The following is a 12,500-nucleotide window of genomic DNA, read 5'->3' as shown; positions in this document are numbered from 1 at the left end:
CGCAATACGGGTGTCTGGAAAACCCGAATAGCGAATAGCGAACAGTCGCGAATACCGAACAGCAAATAGTCACGAATAGTACGAATAGTGCTCGCGAATAGTAACAAATAGTGGCAAATTAGGGTGGAGGGGGGGAGGGATTGTGACGAAATGACGAAAATTTGGTACCCAGTACTTCCTGGTCAACCGCGCAGCAACGTTGGATGGGATTTTCCCGCTAAAAAAGCAGAGATGTGTCGGCGAAGGACAGCTTGAGCCCTGAGAAGAAAAGGTAATAAATGCACTGAAATCCTGTTGCTTATTTGTATAATTAATTAACGCAACGGTTATCAGAGTAGCTCGTTTGTCTCTTTAATCACAAACCACTTGCCTCACATTTTGATTTCATTCCTTTTTACAGAACGTGTCTCGCGGGATCGGACAGCACAGATGAGGATGATGAAATTTTTGTTCTGGCGCCACTGTGCGAGGAGATGATCATGAGCTTGATGTATTAATGAAAGTGATCTATATTTTTGCATTTTGACGTTTGTTCTTCTTTAGAGTGTTTGTAAAAGCATGCACGAAACTCTCTTTTGACAACAGGTGAGCATATTATTTGCTTTGATTACGAGATTGTTCAGCATAAGGCAGTGACTATTGAAGAGTATTCGTCACTATTCGCCACTATTCGTCGCTATTCGCACTGTTCGTACTATTCGCTGTTCGCTATTCGCTATTCGGGTTTTCCAGACACCCGGTTGCTCCAAGGTTCTGTAGAAGACACAAGGTCTTTAATTAATCAGTTGTCCCGAACTTAGTCTCCGCTCTCGTACAGTATATTTCTGTCTAAATCAACAGAACACGATATAATTATGTTCTTAAAGGGCAATTACTTACCGTCTAAGTTCCAAATTGTCCCGCGAAAGATTGTTCGCGGACGACCAAAGCCATTGTCAGGGTTTTTAAACATGGGAAGGATGGGTAAATTTTTGTCAACATGGAAATGTTTTCTTCCCATTCACAAATTAGCCATTCATAGCTACAGCATACAGCGTTAAGCTTTTATCTCACAAAGCTCTTTTCTTATAAATATACTTTTTAAAAACATTTCCCTACCCTACCCCCTACACAGTAATTTCGTCACCATATGACGTCCTCCCGTGATCGCCACATACATCCGCGTCTTCGTTTACATAGGGAGGACATTAGCATGTCCTCCCAAAAATGATTTTTGTGAAAAACTGACCTACAGATTTTGTTGAATTTTAAATATTTTAGAGATTATTTCTAACATTATCTGGTAATGCTGAATGGGAAGATTTCACTGTCCCGTTTTTTTTTTTCAAAAAAAGACAATACATCTTGATTTTAAGGCTCTATAAAAGGCCTTATATCGTTGGTATGGTAACGTTATTTTGGAGAAAAATGTGATGTGACAAATCTATGATGAGTACTTAATAACCTGGCCAAATTTCGTCTCGATATGATTATCCTAACTGTATCTAAGGAAAGAATATGTTTATTTGTTTGAAAACAAGATAAACTATTTCGAACCTCCTTAACGTTGATTACGAATTATTGGATGCAAAATAAAAATCTTTCTCATTTTATCTGCTTTCTTAGACAGAAATTTGACCGAAAGCTGACCAGGCACTAATATTTTCGGAATTTTTCTTAGTAATACGATTAGCGATAATGTGTAATATGATAATTAGATGTAAGTGTCAAATTTGCGACCCGTTATTACGGCAACGAGACATATCACATTACGAATAATTAACGTCTGTTAGCCAAAAACCAAACTGGAAATGTAGTCATGGTAAATATGTAAGATTTGGAGCGAAAATAAGCGAATATTTTGAGGGATAATAAAATTCAGTGAATTAACAACACCACTAGGCGAGGCGAAGCTAAAACTGCTAAAAGAACGCTAAGAAAGTGGTTTTCCTTTTTCAGCGATTTCAAGGCTTGCAATTCCATCTAATGAAGCAAAATCCTTTTTCTTTATCCTTTCCGATGTATTTAGTGTTATTTTTTGATCGAAAGACTTAAATAAAGGCGCTCTTCGACACAAACAAAAATTCCCCTTAGCGGGGCTTCAAATGACCTAAAGTGAAATGCACGGGTGACCCTATTCGATGACATGGTGTAACGAAGGAATGGAATGCCGGAACGGCGGAATTGCGAAATACACGGAATATATGAAATATTCTTAAACACGGAAAATATGGAATATTTTAAAACACGGAATATGCGCAACATTCTAAAACATGGAATACACGGAATATTTTAAAACGCGGGATGCGAGGAAAGTCTTTTAAAAAAGGGTATAAATATTACATTTTATATATAACATATAAAAAAACATATAACATAACTTCGGATGATAATTTTACATTTCTACGAGACAAAAGCTATAAAAATGTGTTTCAGAGAAGAGTTCACGCTTGGGCGATATGTTTCCCCGCTTTCGTTTTAATTGTGCCTCTCGGACTGTGCCGAAACATCGTAAGCGCACTTTTCCACACTCAGAGAAGAAAAATGGATAAAGACTATGGTAAGTGTCTCAATTGTCTTAAAAACATAATGTACGACATGTTATCGTTTATTTTGCAGGCTGATTTGCTAAGTCAGTGCATGCCTTTTGAAGGTCTTTGTTACAAAACCTAATTCGTTCATACACGATTTCCCAGCAGATGTTGTTGTTATCCTTCACAGGCCAACCACCCTTTGTCGGTGTTGTTGTTATCGATCTGTAGGAGGATAAAAGCATTACGGCGGTTGCGATTTGATCGCTTGGCAATAAAGTTTGAAGGCAAATAATTCAATGAAAGATCAGACAAAGTGTTAACCGAGTCCCGCGTTATGTTTTTTTGGTCGTTCTGAGCTGTTTTAGGCATCATTTGGGGAGATCTTTTCCCGCCCGCCAGTTGGAGAGTCAAGAAAATTGACAAGGCAGGCAACACCGACCCGCCGGCCAGTGACGTCCTCTTGTTCAAGCGGAAACTGACGCCAAACCAGTGCAAATGATACCTTAAGAACACCAGCGTCCGATCGATTAGGGATGTTGTAATCGGACATAGGCTTGGACCAGAAACTAGCGTAACACGAGTTACTTAGTTTTGATTGACATGTGACAGAAGACATCTACAGAGTAGTGGAACACTTCGGAATTACATCTTGTATCACTTCGGAAATACATCTTGAATCTCTGCGGAATTATATCTTGTATCTTGGCGGTATTATTATCTCGGAATCTTTTCGGTTAAGAAATTGTCTCTACCAAGATTTGTATTCAAAGGAAGATATATGTCATTAAAAAGTACGGATCATTAGAACAAGGGATGACCCCATACCTTCGCCGAAATTGAGCTTCATCTTTGGAAAAATCACCGAGAAAGGCGATCCTGAAATCCATAATAAAGCTTTCTCAACGTGATCGGTGCAAAAAAGCAGATCAAAGGAATTCGAAGCATTTGAATCTATTCGAATCTACCAATCAGTGCAACGCAACCGCTGGCTTACCAATGCTTGCCAACGCTAACACGGGACTCGGTTGACACTTTGTTTGATCTTTCATTGAATTATTTGCTTTCAAACTTTATAGCCGAGCGAGCAAATTGCAACCGCCGTAATGTATTTATCCTCCTACAGCGATTGATAACAACAACACCGCCAGAGGGTGGTTGGCCGGAGAAGGATCACAACAGCATCTGCTAGGGATATCGTGTATGAACGAATTAGGTTTTCAAGTGAAGCTATGATCTTCGCAGTTATGAGAGCAATTTTTGCAATTGCTTAGAGCCTGAAAAATTCAGGACTTCAACGGGGTTTGAACCCGTGACCCTCGCGATTCCGGTGCGACGCTCTAACCAACTGAACTATGAAGCCACTGACATTGGAAGGTGGTCATTTGTAGGTTCTAATGTTCCCGTGAGGAATGAATCAATGATGAAATGAATCATATGTGAACTGCGGATATGAAATCAAGTGAAGCTATGATCTTCGCAGTTATGAGAGCAATTTTTGCAATTGCGTAGAGAAGCCTGAAAAATTCAGGACTTCAACGGGGTTTGAACCCGTGACCTCGCGATTCCGGTGCGACGCTCTAACCAACTGAGCTATGAAACCCCGTTGAAGTCCTGAATTTTTCAGGCTTCTCTACGCAATTGCAAATATTGCTCTCATAATCATCACTTGATTTCATATCCGCAGTTCCAGATGATTCATTTCATATACCATTTCATCATTGATTCATTCCTCACGGGACCATTAGAACCCACAAATGACCAGCTCCCAACGTCAGTGGCTTCATAGCTCAGTTGGTTAGAGCGTCGCACCGGAATCGCGAGGGTCACGGGTTCAAACCCCGTTGAAGTCCTGAATTTTTCAGGCTCTAAGCAATTGCAAAAATTGCTCTCATAACTGCGAAGATCATAGCTTCACGTGATTTCATATCCGCCGTTCACATATGATTCATTTCATATACCATTTCATCATTGAATTAGGTTTTGTAACAAAGACCTTCAAAAAGGCATGCACTCACTTAGCAAATCAGCCTGCAAAAGAAACGATAACATGTCGTACATAATGTTTTAAGACAATTGAGACACTTACCATCGTATTTCTTCAATTTTATTTCTCTGCGTGTGGGAAAGTGCGCTTACGATGTTTCGGCACAGTCCGAAAGGCAAAATTAAAACGGAAGCTGGGAAACATATCGCCCAAGCGTGAACTCTTCTCTGTAACACATTTTTATGGCTTTCGTCAAGTAGAAATGTAAAATTATCATCCGAAGTTATTTTATCCTATCCAGACTACTCACGGGCAAAAAAAAATTTTTATATTTATATCCTTTTTTTAAGACTTTCCTCTCATCCCGCGTTTTAGAATATTCCGTGTATTCCGCGTTTTAGAATGTTGCGTATATTCCGTGTTTCAAAATATTCCATATTTTCCATGTTTTAAAATATTCCCTATATTCCCGATTTTAGAATATTCCAAGTATTCTGCAATTCCGCCGTTCCGGCATTCCGTTCCATCATTCCAACCATTGCATCCAATAGGGTCACCTGAAATGCCGTAACCTGATAACCCGCTAATAGGGCTTCGTTGTTTGCATTTGCAAATTTAGTAACATTAATAATTGCAACAAAAAACTTCAAGTTACATTACAGATTTATATTTCTGGTAATCTCTCACCATTTTCCAAAGTTTACCTGCAGTTGAAGTTCACTGTAACTGGAAAATTAGTGTTATCTGTTTGCGCATTCCACGGATACGCCCTTGTAGGCGTCTTGTTAATGCCTTAAAATGAGATCGTTTTGAAATTTTAGCGAAAGGGCGATCCGACACTCACTATAAAATAAAGGAGATACTGTTGACCAAAGATTTAAACCCGACTTTAAATGATTATGTCAGCAGCGAAAAGCTGTGTGTTTATTAGTTTGTTTTGTCACATCTATTGTTACTTAATAGTTAGTAGTTTATAAGTTAGTGATCCTGTATATTGAAATTCAAATTTTGTATTAACCGTTCCTTCTGAATATGTATGCAGAAGCATACGAAATGTCAAGTAAAAGATACTTTTAAAGGATGCGCTAAAATCTGGTGTTTGACACCGCTGTTTGTGTATTATTCCTGTTAAAGTTAGATGAAAATTAAACGAAATTGAATCACAACCAGGACTATTTGTTTCTCTACATATCAATTTGTGTTGACAACGCAAATGTTCCTAATTTGTACATATATGTGCACAGTCAAACGTCGATTATGCGGACGTTAATTGTCAGGATTTTTTTTCCTTCTGAAAACTCATTGTTACAGATAAAGTACTGTAAATCATTATATGAATTCTCGCTCCGAGCTGTTTTGTTGCTTAGTGAAATCCTATGCTATACATTACTAGTTCAGCGTTTCCACAGATGTATTGTGGTCTCGCTACATTTATTCGGCAATAATTTTCCAACATCACAGCGATCGAGGTTTTGTTTCGATGTTAGTTTCCTGACATCGCAAATCACACAGTAATTTCCATATACGATTTTTTGTCGAAGTTTCCATGTTTCCTTTATTTACATATCCACCCTGGTATCTAATGCAATATGATTGGCTCATTCCTAGCATGCGCCTGCAAGTAATACAGGACTCTCTTTTTTCCTAATCTCGTACTCAGAGTCCTCGGGCTTTTTGGTCTGCGGGTGAGCTCCCGGAGACTCTGGGATAATGGCTCCATTTTCTCAGGAACTCGTGCCCAGAGTCCCCGGGAGTTTTGGTCAGCGGGTGAGCTCCAGGAAACTCTGGGATAATGGACTCCATTTTCTCAGAAAACGTGGGTTCCGGTCTTATTACGCATGCTTGAGTTTAAACGGAAACAGAAAAGAGAAAACAGTAAACAGTAGAACTGGCAAGTTGAAAGTGTTCGAGAAACAAGAATTAAGGCTTACTTACACACGATAAAAGAAACTGGAGAAAGGATCACTGATTTAATGTTTTCCCACGGTACTTTTGCAATAGCAACAGTAATCAGTTTTTAGCAGCGTGGGAGAATTCCCGTCCGTGCGGTATTAGACATAATTCAAACCCGGTCGTTTTATTATTTTTGTGATTTATATATTTCTGAGGTAGAAAAAACAAACAGCTTTGAAACTAGTTATCTTATCGACTTGTCGGACTGCCATTGTTATGCAAGCGTCCAATCAAAAAAAAAAAAGTTTAAGTCCATTATCCTAGAGTCTCTCCGGGTGCTCACCCGCTGACCAAAAGCCCGAGGACTCTGGGTACGAGATTGCTCTTTTCCCGCCTGGGTTCCAGGCCCATTTTCAGGGCTGGGTAAGAGGGAGTCCCGGAACAGGACTATAGTCTTCTGGGAGAAAGACGATAAACCGTAAGCTCCGTCTCACACAGCCCTTCAATGTTCATATAAGCCTGTAGGACGTAAAAGAACCAACACACTCTTCGCAAAGAGCAGGGTATGGAGTTTCCGGTATTGTGGTCTGTCTGTGGTATGTCATGATCGAGGGGGGCAGTAAACACCCGGAAGTCGACCTGTGCAAGGGACTTCGTGTTTTATTATTGACTCCCCATTGGCATTTTCCCTTTAAATGTATAAAGAAATAAATAACTTCCTACTTCGAGTTGATGAATGATGACAATACTTTAATATCACGTGAATAAATAACGAAATCGCTGTCATTGGTGGCGACCCAAATTTCAGAGATGGATGAATTGATTAGTTCGAACTTTTCGTCGACTTCAAAATGAATTACAGTTTCAGTCTGATAATATTAGACTAAGCAAAGTGAAGAGATGTATGATAGCCTGGTTACCACGACCGATGTTCTGACCTTTTCCGCATATTAATTAAGTCAACCTCCTAGCCCTACAATCATTGAAAATGATCCCTTTTGTCGAAATACATCTGTTTGTGTGCAAACTAAAAAATTGATTGCACGTGGACTTGTACATCTTTAACCACACTTTTAGACACTTAAACGCATCGACCAGAACAGTAACACGTTTTCCAATTAACAAATCGAACGTGGTTCAGCGTTGTCTGTACTCTTATCGACAACGACATTCGTCATCACAGTGGTCAAAATGTTGCGTCTCGTGATTCGACAACAAATATTGTGATGACGAATATCGTTTCGATAAGAGTACAGACAACGATGAACCACATTCAATATGTTCTTTAGCACAATATTCAACGCCAAAGAAAATGTTTATTTCGGAGCTGTGACACAAAGAAAGAGCAAGTGTAACTTTGTTGTCTATAACGTTTTCGCAATCTGATTGGTTTACTTTCCAAAATGAGCGTTCCTGATTGCTTATTACAATTGTGTGACACATTAACGCCAGCGTTGTCTAGACTCTTAGCGACAACGGCAAATTAGCCAATCAGATTGCGAAATTAGAAGCAATATACCTTTTTGCAGATACAGCGGCCATTTTGATTTCTATTGTTTCAAATAGCTATTATGGGATGCCCTTGCCCCCTGAGCATCCCATATATCTTTCGAAACAATAGAAATCAAAATGGCCGCCGTATCTGCGAAAAAGTCTATTGTCGTAAATTCTCTAAATTATCGAGGATTGGATCCAGCGTTCACTGAGGTACTTTATTCGATTTACTCTGCTCCCCTACCCTGGGGAAAGACGACTGTAGGCAATCCCCTAAACTGACGGACTTGTCCCCGTGGAAAGGGAAGAGGAGTGGTTTCGCGGTGGAAATTGAATCATTTACAACCTTACAATAGCATTTCGAGGGAGACATCATTGCTTGCGACTAATGCTGACATTTTATAGAAATTAAAATTAAAAAAATAAGGAAACAAACAAAAAAAAATATCTTGTTTGTCGCCAGGTTGCGTGAAGTTTGCCCAGATGTCTTGATGTGTGTGAAAAAAACATAACGCAGTTGATTATGAAATAAATTGTCTCTCAAAGCAAGTTGTAGTATGTACAACTTCCCCCTCTTCCTCCCCCCTCCTCACTAGAGTGTATATCCTTGCCTCTATAACCCCAGACAGGGCTTAGAACACATGAAAGAGAGAAATTTCGAGGGAAATGAAAGGTATAGACCATACTGCGTTGCCAGACGTGGGTTCGAATCCCGCTCAAGGCAAAAACCAATTTTTTGAATGGGTGTGTCGAAAGGTAAAATACACGGTATGTGTTTATCTCTGTAACATGGTCTATACCTTTCATTTGCCTCGAAATTTCTCACTTTCATCTGTCATTTTCATAGTTAATAATTAATAAAAAATAAGTAAACAAACAAAAAAAGTACCTTGTTTGTCGCCAGGTTGCTTGAAGTTTTCCCAGTTGTTTTGATCTGTGTGAAAAAAACATAACGCAGTTGATTATGAAATAAATTGTCTTTCAACGCAAGTTGTAGTATGTATAACTTCCCCCTCCCCCTCCTCCTTTTTTGTTCAAATGCCTTTCCCTTCCCCCAAGCCAAATTGTCATTGAAATTCTTTCTGAGTAACAAAGGAGACTTTTGTGTGATTGGTTGATGGGTTTTCTTGTACCCAGGTTTTTTCACACACGCGCGCGCGAAGTAACAAACAAGATGGCGGCCAAAGATGTCTTGTTCGATTACTTGCTGCTGGGATTTTTATGGCAGCAGCGACGTATACACGTTTTCTTCTTTCGGAATAGCGGTATTTCAGTGGTAGAAGCTGTTTTCTTTTAAGTCTTTCACTTTCGCGCAATCGATTTTTCGTCCGTGGCTTCATGCACAATTGATTTGGGCAGATTCCCGAGTTAATGTTCCTGAATGTTGTCATAGATCGTTGAGGTGGTTGTTCAGCCGAGGCCGTGCTGTCAAGTCTTCTAAGGTAAGATTCGCTGTTCCTTTCGTTTTGTATGTAATCTCAAGCCAATATAAGCTAGCGCAGCCCATTAAATGTTTTTTAAAAAATTAATGTATTTTACCTTCCTTCTTGTCCACAGAAACCTTACAAGAATGGAAATGCCAGCGTTATTTAAGCCTTCTTCTTCTTTACCAGTTCCCATATTTTAACTACTAGTTACAATTAGCAACGTGAATGGAGGATTTACTAAGTAGCCATGGAGTGAAATCGGAGGGTAGATAATAAGGGTACTGTAGTAATCTTTAGGTAATTGATGAATGTGCAAGCTATTGTTATTTCCTATTTTTCTGAGCCTTTTGAATTAGCTGGTTTTAAATTAAAGTAAAACTTAACTATTTTTGCGCTAATGGATTGAGCAAAATGTAGCAAGCTTGTGCTTCATGTTGACTTAAACGCAACAGATTTGAACCTCTCAATGATGACTTCAATTAGGCATTTACATTACTTTACCTATTCTCGTGCAAATGCTGCAATTTTGTTCCTACTTTTAGGTAATAAAAAACCCGATTTTTTCATTTTCTGACCATTTTACCCACTTTACACCCTGTAAATAGCAATTTGTTTAAATTATATATTATTTGGAGGCGAAACCTCTGCAACATAGCCCACTAAAACACTGTAGAGAAGATATTGTTTACCTATTGTCATTAATGTACCAACCAGAGGCTCACTGGCTGTTGAAACAAAGGGTCTTTTGTTCCTGTGGTTTGCACATCAATGCTTGTCAACAGATGCCTTCCCTATTATCTATATGCAAATGAACTTCGAGCTCACATTAGCTCTGAACTACCAAGATTTATTAACTTTAAATTTAACGAAAACTAAATATTTTATCTTCCATCCTCATCAGAAAGTAAATTTCAACTTACTTCCTTCATTAACTTTAGCTGGTCAATGCCTTGGACAAGTTACAATCTTTAGATACTTGGGTATTATATCTATATTGGCTATCACCTTTCCTGGCATGATCACATTCATTATATTTGTAACAAAGTTAATAAAGTTATTAACATCATCATTACCGTTAAGCAATGTCAGTAAACATTGTTTAATCAATATCTATTATTCGGTTATTTAGCCAGTTACTGTATGGCTGCATATTGCGGGGTATTAGTATTACTTATGAAAACCCATTGTCACAGCTTATAAAATTGCAAACTAAAGTTATAGGAATCATCAATGATGTTTCCCTACCCCACATTGTTTCCTTAGGTCTATTGAAATTTGACGATATTGCCAAAATGTACACATTTATTTATGCATAATTGAGAGGGGCACTTTGTAAGCTTTAATACCCAAGCAAATGAATAATTTATTTAAAATAGAAAGTCTTTCTTTTTTTTTAGTACAGTTTACTATATGCCATTTATTTCTAGTGGTGGCATAGTGCATGTGATGTTCTCTGTAATGTTTTCAGGTTTTAAAATTCCTGTGGTAAGCAGTTTTATGTAAGTGTAAATAGTACTTGGCCTCAGATGAGCAAATTTTGTGCAAATAAATAAATAATTTAATTATGAACCATGGTCAATATCCATGTTTTCCCTGCAAAATTAGTTTACGATGTATACACAATGACTGGGATTTTTTAAAATTTATTGGAAAGCTTTGAAACTTACTAGGCAAGATATTGCTGGGTAGCATTAAGGAGACGTTTGATCAAACAACTGGCTCGAAGTGGCAGATTTCAATAGGACAATATTATCACTTTGCTGGTCACTTGCGCGCGCCTTGCCACTTTTAAATTTACATGTAAGCTGTTTAACTCAAATTATTCTTCTAATATTTTGTGTCGGCTGTTAAGGGCGATTCCCGTATCACGAATTATTTTCTATGATTTGGCCATGAGAACACATGAGCTGCCGACTTGAGTTTCGTTCTCCGAGTTAGAATTACTTGGGTGCGTCATTTTCATCAACTTGAAACTTTCCCAGCTTAAAGCAATATGACAAAATACAAATTGAAAAAAGCTTCAAATTTAATGCTTTTTCAGTGGTTTAATTTTCAGACATGAAAGTTTGCCAAGTCAAAGGCACAATAGGGCAGAGTGAGATGATATCATAACAAGATTTGGAGCCACTTTGTAGACAACACCGTATCACACGAAACCTGCTGTGTTGAACCTTGCCACTTTAAATGACAATTTCTTTACACAAATCTTTTCTTTGGTTGTTGGGCTTACTGCAGCAAGCGGGAATTCCCGTATCAGGGCCTATGACAAAAGTCTCGAAAAAGGGAATCAAAATATTTTTTTCCAAGGAAATTTAAATAATCTGGAGCACTCGTAAAGGAAAGCCTTGCGTCTTGGCTTAATCTGTTCGCTTCACGATTCAAAATCAGCCCTATTTCTTCTCCTGAACAATTCCCGACTCTATTTCGAGCATGTGGTTCAAAATTTCAAGGTTGGGAAGCTCTATAGCGAAGTGAGATGTTCTTCGCCAGTGGGCTGCCATTTTTCAACTCCATCTTGTTAGCTGATTTATCGTTGTCCTCGCTTCAAACGCCAGTTTAGCCACATTTTTTGATGTAAACTCACATTTCAATTTAAATCCGACTTACTGTATTATTAAGCAGCACTCCATTCTGAGTTGAAGACTCTTAAGGACGTTCGCGCCAATTGCTACTGCGCATCCTTACAGCGCACGCAAATTCACATGCCACGTCATGGATCGATCGCGCGCGCTAAGTACTAAAATGAACAACGATAGGGCATATGGCCATTGCTATAGCTTTGCTTGGATTTAACGATCTTGGATGTTCGGTGACCCCTAATTTTAACTTTTCAGAAACAGATTTTATTTACAATTATCTCCACATTGTCCAAAAATGAGCAAAAAATCAATGTGGGAAGTTAAAAAAAATTCGAGATTTCTGTCCTCGGGACATGGAATCCTGCCATCTTGCGGCGGCAAGACGCATGAAACTATGGTCGCTAAATGCGAACTTATTCTTTAAGGAGCCTCAACAGTTAACTTAATTCACTTGATGGGTCCATTTAAACAAAGTTTGGTAGAGAACATTTCACTTCAAAGATGTAATTGCAATATTTTGGGGCTTACAGACACTGTGACCTTATTCGTGAAAGAAGCCGGATTTTATCAGATTTAGGGTGTTCTTCCGGGCTATTTCTCTCCAAAACGA

The 12,500-nt window shown here is 38.6% G+C and overlaps 1 protein-coding gene and 1 non-coding gene across 2 annotated transcripts in view; one reads left to right on the top strand and one right to left on the bottom strand.

Moving 5' to 3' along the window:
• The window catches only part of LOC138037665 (uncharacterized), a 77,385-nt gene extending 67,881 nt beyond the window's left edge, over positions 1 to 9,504 (bottom strand). The window contains exons 1-2 of the mRNA XM_068883566.1: positions 9,495 to 9,504; positions 8,774 to 8,818 (exon numbers count right to left, since the gene is read on the bottom strand). Coding sequence (XP_068739667.1) covers positions 8,774 to 8,818; positions 9,495 to 9,504 — 55 coding nt within the window. The remainder of the gene's footprint in view (positions 1 to 8,773; positions 8,819 to 9,494) is intronic.
• Positions 4,290 to 4,363, top strand: Trnas-gga (transfer RNA serine (anticodon GGA)). Its single transcript has one exon. It is a non-coding gene; the product is annotated as a tRNA-Ser (tRNA).
• Positions 9,505 to 12,500: the final 2,996 nt, after the last annotated feature.

This window comes from Montipora capricornis, chromosome 2 (genome assembly GCF_036669925.1).
Source record: "Montipora capricornis isolate CH-2021 chromosome 2, ASM3666992v2, whole genome shotgun sequence".
NCBI lineage: Eukaryota > Metazoa > Cnidaria > Anthozoa > Scleractinia > Acroporidae > Montipora > Montipora capricornis.
Note: the sequence above shows the minus strand (reverse complement) of the source record. Positions and strands in the feature narration are given on the sequence as shown.